Genomic DNA, 18389 nt, shown 5'->3' on the forward strand with positions numbered 1-18389 from the left:
AAATAGTGTGGTCCAGTGATTAAATCACCAGATTACAAACCAGGAGGCTGAGTTCTAGTCAAGTCTTAGGCAAAAAAAGCCAGCTCCGTGACTTTAGATCAGTCATTCTCCCTTGGCCAAGTTCACTTCAGAGGGAAAAAGAGGAGGAGGAAGGAATACTAGGTGTATTAGCTGTTAATTGGAGTCTTGAGTTATTATATCTTGAGTCTTGAGTCAATTTACAACCACAACTGAGCCCAAAATTTATGTTGCCAAGTAAGAAATTTGTTAAGTGATTTTTTTGCCCCGTTTTACTTTTCTTGCCACATTTCTTACGTGAATCACCGCAGTTCTTAAATTATCAATATGTTTGTTAAATAAATCTGGTTTCATTTAGCCAGATTCTGACTTTGCTTGTTAGAAAGTTGCAAAAGGGGATCTCATGACCCTGGGAAGCTGCAACTGTCATAAATGTGAGTCAGTCTTCAAGCATCCGAATGTAAATCACATGACCATGCTGCAATGGTCATAAGTGTGAAAAATGGTCATACGTCACTTTTTCAGTGCTGTTGTAACTTTGAATGGTTACTAAGCAAACTGTTGTAAGTTGAGAACTACCTATATTTTAAAAAGACAGGATTTTTAATAATTTCTGGCTCAGCACTGTGACAGGCCATTCTTTGTCTGAATTGCCAATGAAGTTTTGCTATTGTTTCTCTGTTGTTATTCCAATTAACAGCTAAAACTACTTTAAAATCTTGGGGGAGGGGAGGAAATAAAACGATTAAACAATTTCAAACATCCAGCATCTCTTCCTTTGCTTATAAAAATGGTTGCCAAATCCAGGATTTGCTGGAATTTAATCAGATAAAAGGTTGGATGTTGTGGGAATGTCTTTGAACGCATGCCTTCAGTAGCATTTTTGTTGATTTCATGATATTTGTACTTTATTAAGAAACTTCTTGCATAGAAAGAAAAATAGGAAAATAAACTTTGGCACATTACTAGTTTAGAAAGAGGTATTTGAAACAGAAATAGGCATTGTGGCATGGAAAGCAAGCAAAGAGCGGAAGTAGGGCGAAACATCCTCTGCTTTATTTTGAAAATGGTTGTAGCAGTTTTGTTTTTATGGTACATTAGTTACTATATATAGTAGACATACACCATAGTCTATACAGACTATAAAACAAGCATAGGTTCAAGTGATTTCCCATGGAAACAATGTCATGTTTTGATAGCACATCAAGCATCATGAAAAATAGAGCCAAACTCCGGGGTTTTACTGCTGCTCTTATCAGAGACTTTAGCATACAGTACCTATATACTTGATAAGCTTCTGGAAGGAATGGAATGTACTATAGCACATAGGAAAGGAGAAGGAAAACATTTCAGAGGACAGGTGCTGCAACAATCTATTGGGTCCCAACAGATGGTATTGTTTAATTAATAGATAGGACCAGAGGCATACTGATCTTACCAGATGGGCAGGAGCTATGGGAGATAGGAGAAAAGTCCAATGCCATGAACAGCTTTATAGACGATGGTCAACACTTTGAATTGCACCTGGAAGCCTAATAGCAAACAATGCAAGTCGAGAAGCAATAGCCTCATATAAATGTACTGTGGTATTACCATCATTGCTTGTGCTGTTACATTCTGGATCAACTGTAGCTTCCATATAGAACAAGAACAGTACCCTATAGAAATACATCTCTGTGATGGCTAAAGCTTGAATGAGAATCTAGACAGCCATCTGATTCAGAAACTGTCACAGCTGGCACATAGACAAAGGTGTGCAAAGGCCCTCTTGGTCACATGCTATTTATGCATTCTTTTGAGTGAACCCAATGTAGAGTGTTCAAAGCAAAAATGAGGTAAGGTATTAAAATGTCTTCAAGATCTGAAGGTATGTTTTGGCTAACTTTTAAGATGGAGAACAATACTTTTATAATGAAATTCTTTTGTCCCAGTTTCAGTTTCTTTAAATCATTTGATCCCCATAAATTATTTTAGAATATGATTAATAAAAAACAACAGCTATCAATTGATTTCCCCTAGGGGAATCTGCTAATGCAAGTGGGTACACTGGAGGAAGTCTGGTGTAATATGGCAGCTTTACTGTGGGAAGTATCAGTGCTTGTGTCAAAGAAACAAACCGGCTTATGCAAATAGCGACAGCTATTGTATTGTAGCCCATCCCATTTTTTTTTTAATAAAAGCCTCATTGAACACTTAACTGTACACTTGTCTTCAGTTCTTTGCATGACTGCAGATGGGTACATCAAAATACACAGAATTCACAGTAATCATTTCTCAAACAAGCCAAAAATAAATTACATTTTCAATATTTTCACAGCTTAATACATTTTAACCTCTAGCAAGAAAAAAATCTTGGCAAAGATGACTTTTTGATAAAATATATTTGGCCCAGGAAGAAAGACAAACTTGGAGCACTGTTTTATCCTTGTGTAAGCTGTAGAGATTACAGACACTGAGGTGTGGTGCTTATAGCAGCCAAGATAAAGAACTGGCATTAAAATAAAGATGAAACATCAGAGAAATGATAGTGGTGCAAGGCCCATGGTAGCTTTTCCTTAGAATCCTAACATATTTTTCTCACAGACATGAAGGCTAGAATTTTTTCATTTTTAAACTATGATAGTTTTTACTATGAGAAGTACGAACAGAGGAAATTGAAGCCACTGTTAGGAGACTGTTATTATACTATGAGCAATCAATATCCACTATAGTTGTGTTACCCCCATACAACCTATAAGCAGGGTTTATGTAGTGTGCCACATGTCCTTGTTATTTGCAATCTTGCATGATGAACGTGCTTGGCAAGATCACAGGAAGTGGATCACAGAACTATCGGCTTTAAAACATTTGGCAAGTCATATGTACCTTTTGTATTTTGGCAAGTGTGCTGTACCTCGTACAATAGCTTGTTAAGGTCCACACTCTGTTCTCAGTGCCTGCCAGATACAAAGCTGATTGAAGCCAAAAGAAAGACCCCGACTGCCTTCCGCTTCTGCAGAACTATTTCCCTTTGCAGCTACATAGCTTTAAGGAAGGCCAGCTGACAGAATAACATGACCTGCAGAATTTAGCAGGTGGCTGAGGTTGCCAAAATCCTGCTGTCAAAAGTTATTCATGGGAAATATCCTGGAAACACTTTTCAGCAAACAGCCAACAACATTAATCACTTTCAAGCAAGCGACAGAGAAGCAGGCATCTGTGCTAAGGCCACTGCTTAATATTTGGGCATAGTAAGAGGCAGAATGGTATGTTTATTATATTTATTATGTTATATACCTACTATGGTAATATTTAGTATGTTTATTAAACTGTCAAGTCATCTTTCCTCTGGCAAGTTAAAGAAACCCTGTATGGCCCTCTTCTCCATTTTATCTTCCCAGAGGATGGTGACACCTCCCATTTTTTTCACTCTGACCTCACCATAATGAAAATAACATTTTTTAAAAAATACATTTATTTCCAAGGTTTTGTTTTTCATAATTGATTTCAAGAGACAGAGAAAGACAGCTGGAAGTAAATAAGAAGTCTTGTGATATGAGACAAGAGTAAGGAAAAATCCTGTAAACCCAAAGATTTTGAATGTGGTGAAATAACATTTTGAGGATGATCAAACTGTATCTTGAATAATGAAATGGTTGAGTCATATTACCTGGATTCTTTTCAGGCCAATGTATAGCTCTGAGATGGGATTGGTAATGCTTGCCGATGACCTTTGGAGGGCTCCGGATGGGGATGGTGCAACCATCCTGGATCTCTTGGATCTCTCAGGAACTTTTGATCTCTCCGTGACTTTTGATACATTGATACCATGTTATCCTTCTGGACTAGCTCTAGGGGTTGGGAGTGGAAGGCAATAGTTTGCAGTGGCTCTCCTTCTTTCTCCATGGATAGTTCCAGTTGATGTTGATGATGACTCTTTCACCTCTCCTCTAACATCTACATGATTGCTGGATGAGGTTATCCAACAACATGGGGTACAGTTGATGATATGAAATTATTATTTTCTACTCTGGGCCAAGCAACTGATACTGTTGTGGAGTTATTGAAATTCCTGGAACCCTGGCAAGATGGAGTGCCTTTGGGTTTTGGCCCCATGGGGCCTGATCTTTGACTCTGGATGGGGTTCCACTTCTACAGACTGAGTGGGTACACAATTTGAGTTTCCTCCTGGATGCATGGCTCCTGCTTGATGAGCAAGTGGCAGCCATGTCTAAGGGTGGGAGTCTTTGTACAGATTTGTGTTGTGCACCGTTTGCACCCTTTCCTGGATCAGGAGACCTTGCTCAGTCACTCACGCCTTAGTTACCTCACACCTGGATTATCACATAGGTGTTTTTTCAAGAGGCAATTGGACTTCCTGGTTTTTCTTTGAAGATGTTTTGCTTCTGAAAGAAAAACCAGAAAGTCCAGTTGCTTCTTGAAAAGCACCTTTGGGACAACCATGACCTGGATGACTCTCCATAGACATTCCACCTGGATTATTGCAATATGCTTTACATGGGGCTGCCCTTGAAGACCATTTGAAAGTTACAACTGGTCTGGAAGACAACAGCTGCCATTAGATTTGCCCGTGTAACATCTTAATTGACTGAGCTGCACTGGCTTCACTTCTTTCACATGCAATTCAAAGTCCTAGTTTAAAGCCCCACATGGCAAGGAGTTAGACTATTTGTGGGACCACCTTTCCTTAAGAATATCTGCCCATCCCACTAGATCAGAGGAGATGGGCATGTTCCAAGTCCCCTTCCTGAAATCTTGCCATCTAGCAGGACCTCAATAGCATGAGTTTTCTATGTCTACATGGAAGGAGGATAACAGAGCCTGCTATGGAGCATCCCAAGGGCAACTAAGGCACAGGGTTTTTGTTCATTGTTTTATTGGCTTGATTTGTTTTATGGTTGTTGTAAGCCATCCAGATTTGCTTAAGAGGTCATATAAAACTGTTAAATAAATAAATTTTAGTCGGTGAGAAGAGGTAAATCGATATATGTTTCAAAGATAAAATATTCTAGGAAAGTTTGGAAAAAGCAGATTGTAGTAGATGTAGTACAGGGAGTAGCTTGTGTTTGAGAGACATTTCAGTTTTCCTCCTAACATATCACCAGTGTGAATCACTTGACTGTAGTGACATCCCTCTTTAGCATCTGGATTTTAATTTAATTATTTTGCTTTGCCTGGGAAGACACAGCCCTAAGCATTTATGACATGAGCAATGTTCCCAGAGAACAAGCTCCTTTGGAGCCCAGACATAAAACTATTTTGAACTTTAAAGCTCTCAATAGACTAGGGCCAGGTATGCAAAATATCTCCCTCATCCTATATGTCTGTGGCTTTCTTTAAGATCTTATTTGGAGAGCAAGATTCAAGACCACTCACAACTTGAAATTGATCATCCAGTCTATTTAGGGTGTGTCCAAATCTGCATTTATGTTGTAAAAATGCATCTTTTAGGGAAACTGAATATTTATGGAATTCATCTGGCACTAGGAAATTGCTTCCCACCTGTGGCATTGTTTTTCTGAAGATGCTACTATCCAGTAGTTCAGAAACCTACAAATCAACTGAGTATACAAGAATTAAGAAACAATCAGTTATCCAGACTGGGATTTTACTGAGGACTAGCTTCTCATCTAGATAATGGAATTTCTCTATAAGGTTTCCAGGAAACAAAAGCAAAATGAAGACTTAAAAGACTTAATTGAAAAAAAGGATGTATACCAAGAGAAAAGAAACAGACATATCAAATTATGAAAGGTCAGTTAGAAAAGGCTTGAAGACTATCCCAGAAGGAGAACAAGAGAGAAAGACAGTGAAAAGACAGAAAAAGGAAGAGAGAGAAAGTAAGAAGAAGTATTGTTTATCATTATCTTCTGAGACAAATGGAGAAATGGTAATTCTCAGTGGTAAAAAAGCAGATTGTGTGTTCCTAAGCCACATTTAACATTCATTGGGCAGGCATTTGAGATGATGTACAAAGAAAGGCATCCAGCCAAGAAACACAAAAATGATTTGGGCAAAGTATATGCCTAGAAACAGCCTAAATGTAGGACGCCATAATTATACTTTGATGAAAGCAAAATACTTGGATGTTTATTGTGAAAGACATTTCAAGAAAAGTTAAAGACTTATACTTGACAGGTGAACTGAGTTCTTGGTATTGTTAGTGTCTCAGTTGCAATTTATGAGTGTTGTCTGGATTGCGCTTGATGCAGGGAAAATTAGCTTAGTGCCTCTAGGAATATGTTTGCTTTAATCCATTCTGGTAATATCTGGAATGGGATATTTGTCTTGTCCCATCGGTGTTGGATTTCCAATTGATTATGTGCCATCAAGTCATTTATGACTCCTAGCAACTAATTGTACAGTATTTTCTAAGGGAGGAAAGATCTTGGTTTCATCTTAAAGTAGGTATAGGATGTGTTAAATCTATATTAAACTCAATCTTTAAATGTTCATTTGGACACAATTTGGACTCCCATAATGCTATGAATATGAAACAAGCCTACTGAAGTCTGGATCAAACTCATAACACTGGGTTTCACACACTCATGCAGGAATGTAAAAAAATATATCTGAGGAACAGATTTATCCATTTTTCTCTAGTAAAGAAACATTACTAAACCTTTTATTTGTTCACAAAAGGTACACCCAGGAATTAAAATCTTGAGATAGATTTCTATCTGTCTTGCCTTGGTTTAAAATATTGTTAGGGTTACTTTAACATAAAGGAAAAGAACTGGATCATAAATAATTAGGTGAAAAAAGAATGACATCAGGAAATTTTCTTAAATGTATTTCAAGTTACGGTAAAGCAATAGAAGTTTGTGTACACAATCTCCATTTAAAGAAAAGAATCTCACTTGTGCAGTTGAGCTGTGTATCTCTACAAGTTATTTCCATATTTTTTCTTGTAATTGTGTTGTGTAGTCAAAGCACTATGTCAGAATCTGTTTTCATGACATTGATCGGTAGGTAGATAGATTGATGGCACAATCTCTTGAGGTTTGTAGTTATTTTCTATATTCTGTTTTGAGTCCCCCTTAGCTGTTTTTTTTTTTTTCAAATTAAATTGTGTGAATTCCATATCACTGATATAAATGTTCTTATTTTACAGATGATCAAAAATAAAGATCCCACATCACCTACACAACGTTATATCGATAGCAAGGTCGTGAAAACAAGAGCTGAGGGAGAATGGTTATCTTTTGATGTAACTGAGGCTGTACATGAGTGGCTCCACCACAAAGGTGATAGTAATTAATTATGTTAGGGTTAACCTGTATTAAATTTGAACAGTTTGAAGTCTTGCCTGACCTGATATAAAGCAAATTTTCTTTCTCTTATATTTTGCAGACAGAAATTTGGGGCTTAAGATCAGTTTACATTGCCCATGTTGCACATTTGTGCCTTCAAATAACTATATTATCCCAAATAAAAGTGAAGAATTAGAGGCAAGATTTGCAGGTAATAACGAAATTTTTTAAAATAAAATAATTGTGTAATGAACGTGAAATGCTTCAACAGATCTTATAATATATCCAACTAGTGAAAGAAAATATGGAGCGTCAGACGGTGTGGGAGAAGAAATCCTTAAACAATTGCTTTCAAAATCTGGTGTAGCATTCTGTAAAAACTGCTGATTGTATCTTTGTTTAAAATAGTATGACAATGGATTAGAACATGTTTAATATGTTACTTCTTTGTATAATTTTCTTGCTAGCTTCATTAGTACTCATGCAAATCTTTCTGCCTATGTGATCTTTGTGTATTCATCTTGCAACTTGCTTAGGGATTCATGATTTTGAGCATCCAGCCATAAACTCTTTATGTGCTAAGCACTGATGCTCAGAGAAACACACATTCAAAATGTAAATGATTAATTTCAACCCTGGCCATTATCTTAATTGGTGACCTTAGATGCAGGGGTGGGATTCAAATTTTTTAACAACCGGTTTTGTGGGCGTGGCTTAGGTGGTGGGTGTGGCTTTGTGGTCATGTGACTGGGTGGATGTGGCTTGGTGGTCATGTTATTGGCTGGGTGTGGCCAACTCAATATCATTCACATTGAGGCACGTATCTCCTCGCCTGGCCTCTCATGACTGTGGGGATGCTGCAACAGGCGTAAGTGTGAAAAATGGTCATAAGTCACTTTTTTCAGTGCCTTTGTAACTTTGAATGGTCACTCCATGCAAGCAAAGTACCAGCAAAGGAAGGGGAAAAAAACTCCAGAGAAGTTCCAGAGACAGGAAGTCTAGTCCTGCCAAGAATGTAATAAGGGTTAATGGAGAGGCAGTTTCTGTAAGCAACACCAGAATGTTTCCTTCCTGCCTTCCTTACAGGATTAGGCCAGTAATTTCTTCTAACAACTGGTTCTCTGAACTGCTTAGAATGTTAGCAACTGGTTCTAGCGAATAGGTGTGAATTGGTAGAATCCCACCCCTGCTTAGATGTATCCAAAAGGTACATCCAAGCATATTAATCGAGTCTATATGGCAATGCAGGTAACTAGATTCACATGTTATCTGTGTTAACTACTTGTGTTATGGTTCCTGCTTCACTGAGGCTGATTCTCTAGCTCAGGGGTGTCAAACTGGGGCCCTGCGGGCTGAATACATCACCTGAAGGCCACGGTCACCCCAGCTCCACAAAGGCAGAAAATGTCACGATCCGTCATGATACATCACATGACGCGATCAAGTTTGACACCTGTGCTCTATCTGCTTCTTTTAGATCTCCATCTCCATGGGTCTAAAATGACACACTATTGTTTATGGCCCTGCATTGAAAAGAATTGAATTTTTGCTTGGGATTAAATAAATATTATATTGATATTTATAATAATTGTGGGATAAGGAAACCTATAACCGATCCTATGACTAATAATTGATATAAATGAAGCAAGCGTTCCTGATCTCAAATGGTGCAGAGGTAATAAGAATATAGGATATTTAATTCAATGCAGGTCCCTGCTTCCCATATTCATGTATCAGCATGTCTTAAATCAGCCCAGCTGATGCCAGCACACCTGATTATTATTCTGTGATTTAAATTTCTTGTGAAGAGATACTTTATGTAATTTTGTATCAAAAAAAAGCAACACAATATTTATTACCAAAATGTATTTTTTAAAGGTATTGATGACCACCCTTATTCCAGTGGTGAGAAAGCTTTAAAGTCCAGTAGGAAAAAATACAGTGGGAAGAGCCCACATCTTCTGCTAATGTTATTACCCTCCTACAGACTTGAGTCGCAACAATCCAGTCGGCGGAAGAAGCGTGCTTTAGATGCTGCCTATTGTTTTAGGTAACTATTAAAAGATGTTATGGGCTTTTATGCATGTGTTAAAATATTAATGTAGCCCATTTTTTAAAAAAATATGCTTTTTATTTATAATTTTAACAGCATTCTGTTGAAAGGGATATATGTCACTTCCCACTCCACCCCTCTCACATAACTTTGGATAAAAGTTTGTATTTCTCTGGATTTGTTCCTCAAAATCTTGAAGGGCTACAGCTGCTGAAGGACTTGGGTGGCTGCTTTGATGAAGACACTTTCTCCAGGATAGTTGGCAAAGGAACCATTGAGCAGCTGCTTCATAAATTCAACAATCAGATCAAGAATTGGTGGGGGGCGGGGGAGGGCGGGAGGAACTTCATACACATCAGATTATATATTCAAACCAAAATCTCATTTGTTCATTTCTGGCAATCTATACTAACTGCATTTTTACTGAAGAATAACATTTGCTTTTATTTGCACCTATTTGCACTAGTTAAAAAATCCCTGGGACATTTTGGCTGTTCAAAAAGTAGTCTATCTCCAATCTGAAAAATTAAACAAATAGAATCATTATGCTCTAGTTATATGTCTCAAATTTATAAAGCAAGAGCATATGCTCAGAATCATGTAGTAATTGAGCAGCTGTTAATGTAGTACCAGGAATCATAAAATGTGGCTGAAAGTGCTTAGAACCAGTTAGGGTCTGAATAAGGAGTAATTGAGGCTCAGTTGCATCAAGAGACAGTGGCTTTTCAAACCTTTCTTATAGCAAAATATTCCATTTTTGACACTGGGAAGGATTGCTTTTTCATGTGCAAAACTGGCTTGTAATAGGGAGATTCTCCTGGACTCACAACTCCAGGAAAAGAATTAGGTGGCAACAGTGGCTAGGAAGGCTTTTCTATCATCCCATCTTGTGCATTAATTGTGACCTTTCCTGTTTCGGGAATGCTTTGCTCACCTGTCATTCTGATTATTGCATTGGAATATTTGAAGACCTAGAAACTGGTCCAGAAAACAGAGCTTGTGGAAATCAGTTAATTTGTCCACATATCACAAGTACTTCAAAGTTATCAATTGGCTTCCAGCTTCTGCAATTTATGGTACTATTCTTCTCCTTTAAAGGCATATGTGACCCAGTCCTAGATATCCAGAGGACCAAAACAATTTTGGTAGTTGCTGCTTGTATAATAAGATCTAGAAGGGAAGGCTTCCTCTAGATCGGGGTCCCCCAACTCCCGGGCCTTGAGCTGTTTCAAACTGGGCTGTGCAAGTGGTGGGCAAGCATGCCCGCATGGCATCCCCTCTTGTGCAAGCATCAGGCAAGTACATGCTCGCACAATCCATTTGTGTGAGCGGCAGGCACCGTGTGGAACCACCACCACCCCGCTAATCTACAGTGCTGGAAAGATTGTTCTGCTCTAGATCCCTATCCACAGGAAGAATCACTTGCGGGAGCCACCAAGTTGCACTTTCTGGATCATTGCCCTCTTTCTTTGGAACACCATTTTCCCCTGAGATGAAGTTGGCCACAATTCCTTGGGTTCTTTTAAAATTAAGAAAAAAATGGCTTTTTGGCAAGCCCTTCAGGTTTGTTCATTCTTGTTGTAGGGATGCTCTTATAGATGTTAGGTCATTGCTTATTTATTAATCAGGAAGCAAGTGATTATATTGATTATATGATTATATTTTATGGCTATATTTTGTTTTAATCCCATTACTTAAATTATGAATTAATTTATTTGTTTATTTACTCATTAAGAAAATATATATGACTGTCCAACTCATGATAACTCTAAGCAACTTAGAAAATTAAAAACCCCAATATAAAAACCAATAAAGCCCCATCTTCATGGCAACAATAATCAGACAATACAAATGTAAAATGCTCAAAAATTTGTTGTTACTGGAACAGCCTAAATGCCAAGTTAAAGGAAGATTCCTCTGCTCCTCCTCTCCTACACGCATAGCATAACTAAGAGCATCCATCTAGGAATAAATTTTTCATTTGCTAATTTATTTATATGGATGCAATTGTAAAAATAGATTTTAACAGGTGACAGCATTAGGTTGATCTTATCTGGGTTTGGAAGATAAATAGGCACCTTTCTGAATATAGCCTTCTAAAGAATACCAGCACAATAGGAGGTCAGATTGGGAAGCTATGGTATGGTATGATAAACACCTTCTGTTCCCAAGAAAATTGCATGGATATATTCATGCAAAAATCACACTCAACTCAAAATAATATATATATTGGGTCTAGCAAGTTGAGAATGTTTTGGGTCCCATCAGTCAAGAAGTGTTGACTGGCCAGGACCAGGAGATGTGGCTTTTCTATGATAGCCCGTACCTCTGGAACATTTTCTCCTCAGAGATTAGGATGATCCCAAACCTGTTGGCTTTTTGTAAGGCCATGAAGACCTGATAATTTACCTTACACACACACACACACACACACACACACACACACCTACCTCTAGTGTGTGAAGGACCCCTTTTCTTGGCTATATTAATATGCATGACAATAGTTTTATTGTAAAGACAGAAAGAGTATTGTTTTAATGTTGTTATGATATAAGCTTCCCAGAATAGCTTGTTCATCTGGGTAACTACAGAAATTAAACAAAGGATACATCTTAGTACAAGTTGTACATCTGCTGAATCTGCCTTTTGGTGCTGATTGCTAAGGAACAACTTCAAAGTCCCTGCTGCTATCATCCCTTCACTTTCAGTTAGAGCTGGTTTAGTCCATTGTTCAAAGAAATTGTTCCTTGAAAAACAGACTGCCTGACAACAGAGGACCCATATTTTTCTCATGAATGGCTAAGGCATCATCCCAATCTTGCTCCTGAAGATTGGTTGCAGGCAGTGGTGGGTTGTAACTGGTTTAACAACCAGTTCTGTGAGTACGTGCTTTGCGCACATACATGTGCTGTGCGCATGCACACAGCATTAAAAAAACACCAATTTGAAGTAGAACAGCTGAGGCATGCAAAATCCACTGTGCCGCGCGAATCAGTTGAGCTGAAAAAGATGGAAATATAGGACAGGGTAGGACAGGGCCAGCTGATCATCGGAACAATCAGTTCACAAGAACCAGTCTGAACTGGCAGCAGCTCACCACTGGTTGCAGGTGTTCTTCTAGCTACAGTAATGAGAACAAGATCCATCTCTTCAAAGACCCTAGTAGTCACCAGGATCAATTTTTATTCTATTTTCCTCTAGCTTATAATACATATTTGATATCCATTCTCCTAAACAGACACAGAGAAACCTAAAAATATAATTTACTTAAGGATACAAATAAAAATCTGTAGCTAGTATTAGAGATGAATGTGAGAATAATATCTAGTTATGACTGATTGCACATACAAAATTATTAGATATAAACAGAAACTTGAAATGTCTGCAAGAAATCCTAACAATCCATAACATACGCAAAGTCTTTATTAGTTCAGGTGAAACAACCACTATTATGCGTTTTTTCCTTCCAAAGTCCTAGCTGGAAAGAAGCAGATTACAGTTTTTAAATTTTATGTTATCTTTTTCATTATATCATATTATATTTTAGGCCCTCTGATCCCCAAACAATAAAAACAAAACAAAGTGAGACACAAAGAGACACACATGAGAAGTGAAGAAATAATCTTTCCTGAATAAATTTGCCCATGAAGTGTCAATCATGTGCTATTTTAATGCATCCTTTCAAAAACTCTGAATTTAATTATATAATTATGTAATTACAATATGATGCTTAACATTTCATTTATTAATTCCTTCATATGCATGAATACTTGTACATTGTGAACTCGGAGTGGCACAAAGTATGAAAATATAGTATATGAAATTTCACAATGTGTGTGTTTGTGTTTCTATGTGTAAACTCAAAGATTTCTGCCTACTACAATCTGACAGATTGAGAATTAGAGCAAAAGAGTAATTTAATGTGCCTTTTTAAAAATGGCCATTCTGGAGGTGGGAGAACTTGATTAAAGAATTGTTTTTTTTCCTGTGCCATAATCTTGACCCCCTCATCATAAGCCCCATTTATTAAAACTGAATTTTGCATGAACTACTCTTCTGTCCATCCAGTTTTATGATGGAAAATTCTTAAGAGAGAGTCCTATGCCTAGCCTCAGGTTTATTTCTGACAAGCTGGAAAGTAGATCTTATTAATAAGACAGTTCTGAAAGCGTGATCTAAAAATATCAGTAAACTGTGGATTTCATAAAATTCACCCACAGAAGAGGCTGTTTGTTGCATTTCTGAATGATTCATTGCATTAAGGAATCTGCACTGCATTAGAGCATTCTGACTGGCAAAACCTTATTAACTATCTTGTCTATAACTCCATTTACAGGAACGTGCAAGATAACTGCTGTCTACGTCCATTTTATATTGATTTCAAGAGAGATCTTGGATGGAAATGGATACATGAACCTAAAGGATATCATGCAAATTTCTGTGCCGGAGCTTGTCCCTATTTATGGAGCTCAGATACTCAGCACAGTAGAGTAAGTATTTTAGAAAACTAAGTAATATTAGCGCTATAAAGCAGAACAAAACCTAGTTCGTCAGTTTAAAATATGTTTTTAATTAATTTAATTGATAGATCATATCATGGTAACACATCATTTACCCAACTTTTTTTAAAAAAAATCTGATTATTATGGCATATACTGTTGACAGAAATTGAAGGAAAGGGTAAGAGCATTTTAAAAGCAGAAAAACTGTACTTCATATCCAGATTGAGTATGTAAATAAACTCAAGAGGAATCAAAGGATGATTTTGCAGCAAAAGCAATCCTTGTATTGAGGGAAACATTGGAACATTTTATTTTAAGTTCCACTTTGATTTTTCATGCTCAATGATGTTGGGGTCACAATCTTGTTCAGCCATTACCACTATATTTTTCTCAGAAAAGCTATGCTATACCTACCAGTTCTGCCTCAGTGATCCTGTGAGCTATTACCTTTGTTGGAAAATACTGATAAATCTTCCTGCTGAATGTGCAGAATTCAGTGTGAACAGTGTTTCAGAACAGATGGGAGATTGGCACTTCATTCATGTTCTGTTCTTCTTCCTTCAGACTATTCAGTATGCAAAAGATTTACTCTTGATCCTAGCCCTGTGGTTACTGTACTGTATATTTTGAAGCTGAGATGTTTCTTCTATTTTTTCCACCTTTTTAGCGGTATTATCTTGGTAGAATAAGCGATTTTCCTTTCACTGTGGGAAAACATATTTAAAAGTACTATGTGAAGTTGCCACCGACTGAGTGATCCTATTAAGTCACCTAGACCAGTTTTGTCCACTCTATGATTTCTTGTGATTTCATTTCTTTGATTCCTTTTCTATGAAATCTCCTATATCTGTAACATCAGTCACTTTTACTCTTCTTCCAAGGCATTTCCAATGTACCCACTCACCCTCCCTTTCCTATCTTTTATTCTGCAAAAACTAAAAATTCATCAAGTCCTGCTTTTAAAAGATCTTGGCAATGACCCTTTTATGTTGCTAAGAGTCTGCACAGCCTGTTGCAATGGGCTGTTTCTTGTGATTGCATCGTTTGGATGAATACTGGGTCTTTAAGCAGTTCCGATTCATTTCAATGTGGCTTATAAAAAGAACATCTACTGTACGTGTCAGTACAAAAGTCACAGTTATGGCTGTGAATCCTAAGAAGGATGTATAAAAATGGCAGCCATATAAACATGTTTAAATTGGGGTCCATTCCATTCTACCATAGGATGAATACACTAATGGTAGAGTTGACTCTGGCTCTCACATTTAAAGAAAACCTAAATTCAAAAACTCAAGGTTGGATACATGCTCCACTCCTTTGGTACAAAGCACAGCTTTCTTATCTGGTGCTTTAAAAAAAAAAAACAATCAACTCCATGCAGCATCCTGCTGCCAAAAAAAACAGTGTAAAGAAATATGAATCAGTGGTAAACACAGCAGTTAATAACTAGAGCACCTTCAATAATGGTTCTGATGCCTGACAGTAGAAATATGTGTTTTACCCTTCACCTAGAAGATTTGGAATACTCTACCCGACTCTGTAGTTTCTTCCCCAAACCCCAAAAACTTTAACCTTAGACTGTCTACTATTGACCTCACCCCTTTCCTAAGAGGTCTGTAGGACCAACGTGCCTACCGTCCCTGTCCTATTGTTTCTCTTATTCTTCTTTTATTTTTCTTATATGTACCCATTTCATGTATTCACAACTATGTATACACTTATACTTATTATCTTGTAAACAATTGGCAAATCAAATAAATAAATAAAATAAAATAATAAATAAATAAATAAATAAATTTTAAGATTTTTAAATATTTTACCCTTCACCTAAATAGAAACAATCCATTTATCTTGAGAAGATACGCTTTCAGAGCTCAGTGGTGATAGAACAATACAGGTAGACCACAATTTACAACCACAATTGAGCCCAAAACTTATGTTGTTAAGTGAGACATTTGTTTAGTGATTCCCCACCCTTCCAGTTTACATCATTTCCTGCCACAGTTGCTAAGTGAATCACTGTATTTGATAAATTAGTAACCTGGTTGTGTGAAGTGACTCTGATTTCCCCATTGACTTTGCTTGTCAGAAGGTTGCCAAAGGACCCTTCAACTGTCATGAGTATAAACCAGTTGCTAAGCACCTGAATTTTGATCACATGAGCATGGGGATGCTGCAAAGGTCATAACTGTGAAACACAGTCATATGTTACTTTTTTTCAGTGCTGTTGTAACTTTGGACAGTCTTTTCTAAATGTAGAAAAGTTAGTAAGTGGAGAACTACTTATAGTGGGAAAGGGCTAGAGTTACTATGTTCTGCTAATGATTTGATTGGTTATTCTGGAAAGATGATTTTGGACTGAAAGTTAAAATATGTGGAACTAAGAAGCTGTCAGCAATAGGTCAGGTGAGGCCAGCCCTGACTCTTGGGGAGTGTGTGTGTATGTATGTGTGTGTGTGATGGCAACAAGCAAAAAGTTAATGAGGCACTTTATTTCTCTCCCTTACTGTTTTTAACAGTTATTTTACATAATTTTATCAACTGCTCCCTCAAAATAAGCCAAAGAATGACAGGCAATTTTCAACTCTATCCCCTCTTGTGAAGCCTAGGGTCTTGAGAAAACCTTTCATTTTAAAAAATATTCAGTATTTTCACTGGTGTCTCTTTTTTTAATCTACAGCTGTTTCATTAAAAAAAAAAGTAATTCACTGCTGTGAAAATTCTCTACTGTTTGGATGTTTTACATATCTGTGTTTTCATTGATTCCAGCTGTCTAGGCTTCTACAGAGAAAAAGAATTTGGATATAATTACTTTAAATGAATAAATTCTCACCGTGTCAATGGTGCCATCAGAGCCCTAGGCTCCTTGTTATCCAAAGTTATTTGCCACCGTGATAAGCAGAATGTGAAGAAGTATCTTCTTTTTTTTTCCTTTTTCCTCCTAGGTGCTTAGCTTGTATAACTCAATCAACCCAGAAGCATCTGCATCTCCATGCTGTGTATCCCAGGATCTGGAACCCCTCACTATCTTGTATTACATTGGCAAAGCACCCAAAATTGAACAGCTGTCAAACATGATTGTAAAGTCTTGCAAATGCAGCTAAAGGATGTATTGGAGCATATTTTGGAATATGTATATTTTTTTCCCCTCTGGAAAGAAAGGAAGAAAAAAAACATTCAAAAAGAAGGAAACAAAAAAATACATCATCCGTGGCTTTTAAAAAGAAAAACAAAAGAAAAAAACAAAACGGTACTAGTCTGACTGAATTGAAACTTGGTTTCATTGTTTCGTGTTTTGTTTTTAAGCAGTCATCTGATGCAAAACCGTGAAGCCTTATCCTACATTTCATCTACTTGGTTAGTGAGATAGGCATGAAGCATTTTTAGGAAAGCAGAAATACTAACAAGAAAGAACAAAAAGAAAGAAAACCTTTTTAAAAAAATAAACACTGGAAGAATTTGTGAAAGGAAAAAAACAGGAAAAACCCATTAAGTGGAGTTGCTGTATCTATCCCGTGGCTTACTTGATTTTTATATTGTTATGCCATAGGTGCCCTATCTGTTCCTTGTAGTTTTTAGAATTAACAGTGCATTATTTATTTTTGTGTAATGCGATCAAACAAGACTATGTATTGCCCTAGGCCCTAGGGGTTGTGGGGACAGACTAGAAAGACACAAATGTTCAGACCAAACAATCAACTAAACATGTGTTTAATACCTGGGGAACATGAACTCAGAAATATCCTGAAAACAATAATTAGTTTAACCCAATTAAAACAGAACTGTTATTACATCATTAAGAAAGCCTGCTATAAAAAGAAAAGCCACACACACACCTTGTTCTCTTGCAGAACGCCTAAGAGGGCTTCTGTGTAAAGCCTCATACCATTGTTGTAATACTGAAGAGGTTATTAATAAAGGACATTTTGTTTTCGTCTCAAAGACAAACCTATTAAGATTAAAACAACAACTGTAAATGAAAACTGTCAATTTAGTAAGCCAGTGAAATATTTAACATGTATTGGTCTCATCTTCAGACCCTAATACGTTGCTGTATAGCTATGCTTTGAGATTGTTTTTGATATATGTAACCACACCTATGATATTAAAATAGGGTGGATAGTAAGAAGCCAGCTAAATTGGAAACATATCTGTAGATCTCTATTGTAAACTATTAAAAAAATAAGTACTTTATGTGTAATGTGTAAATTTTCAGCATATTTTTGTATACTGTTAATACTGTCAACTCTGAAGAATTTGAATTTGGGGGCTCTTGTTGATTACTCAGAATCATGTGCTTCCCTCGAGCTGGCCAGTATAGGTAGAGTCCCCTGTACTTTTAACTTGCACTACAAATACATGTTTTATAATATTTGCTATACATGCGTTTTGTATGTTGTTTTTCATCTCTATGATACAAGCTACTTTTTTTTTCTCCTTTCGGTCTGTATATAGACAGAGGGATAGATTTAAATATTGTTTTGTATAAAATGTATGTATCTTCAAACATCTTAAAATTTTAAACTTCACATACACACACATTTCTGAAGATGGGTGATGGGA

The 18389-nt window shown here is 36.9% G+C and overlaps 1 protein-coding gene across 1 annotated transcript in view; it reads left to right on the forward strand.

The window, feature by feature from the left end:
- TGFB2 (transforming growth factor beta 2) overlaps positions 1–18020 on the forward strand; it is an 89164-nt gene extending 71144 nt beyond the window's left edge. Inside the window, exons 3-7 of the mRNA XM_026682641.2 lie at positions 7133–7265; positions 7372–7482; positions 9150–9321; positions 13661–13814; positions 16772–18020. Coding sequence (XP_026538426.1) covers positions 7133–7265; positions 7372–7482; positions 9150–9321; positions 13661–13814; positions 16772–16930 — 729 coding nt within the window. The 3' untranslated portion in view covers positions 16931–18020. The remainder of the gene's footprint in view (positions 1–7132; positions 7266–7371; positions 7483–9149; positions 9322–13660; positions 13815–16771) is intronic.
- Positions 18021–18389: the final 369 nt, after the last annotated feature.

Source organism: Notechis scutatus, chromosome 1, assembly GCF_049901735.1.
Source record: "Notechis scutatus isolate UNSWTSFEM ecotype Mainland chromosome 1, rNotScu1.2, whole genome shotgun sequence".
Taxonomy (NCBI): Eukaryota; Metazoa; Chordata; class Lepidosauria; order Squamata; family Elapidae; genus Notechis; species Notechis scutatus.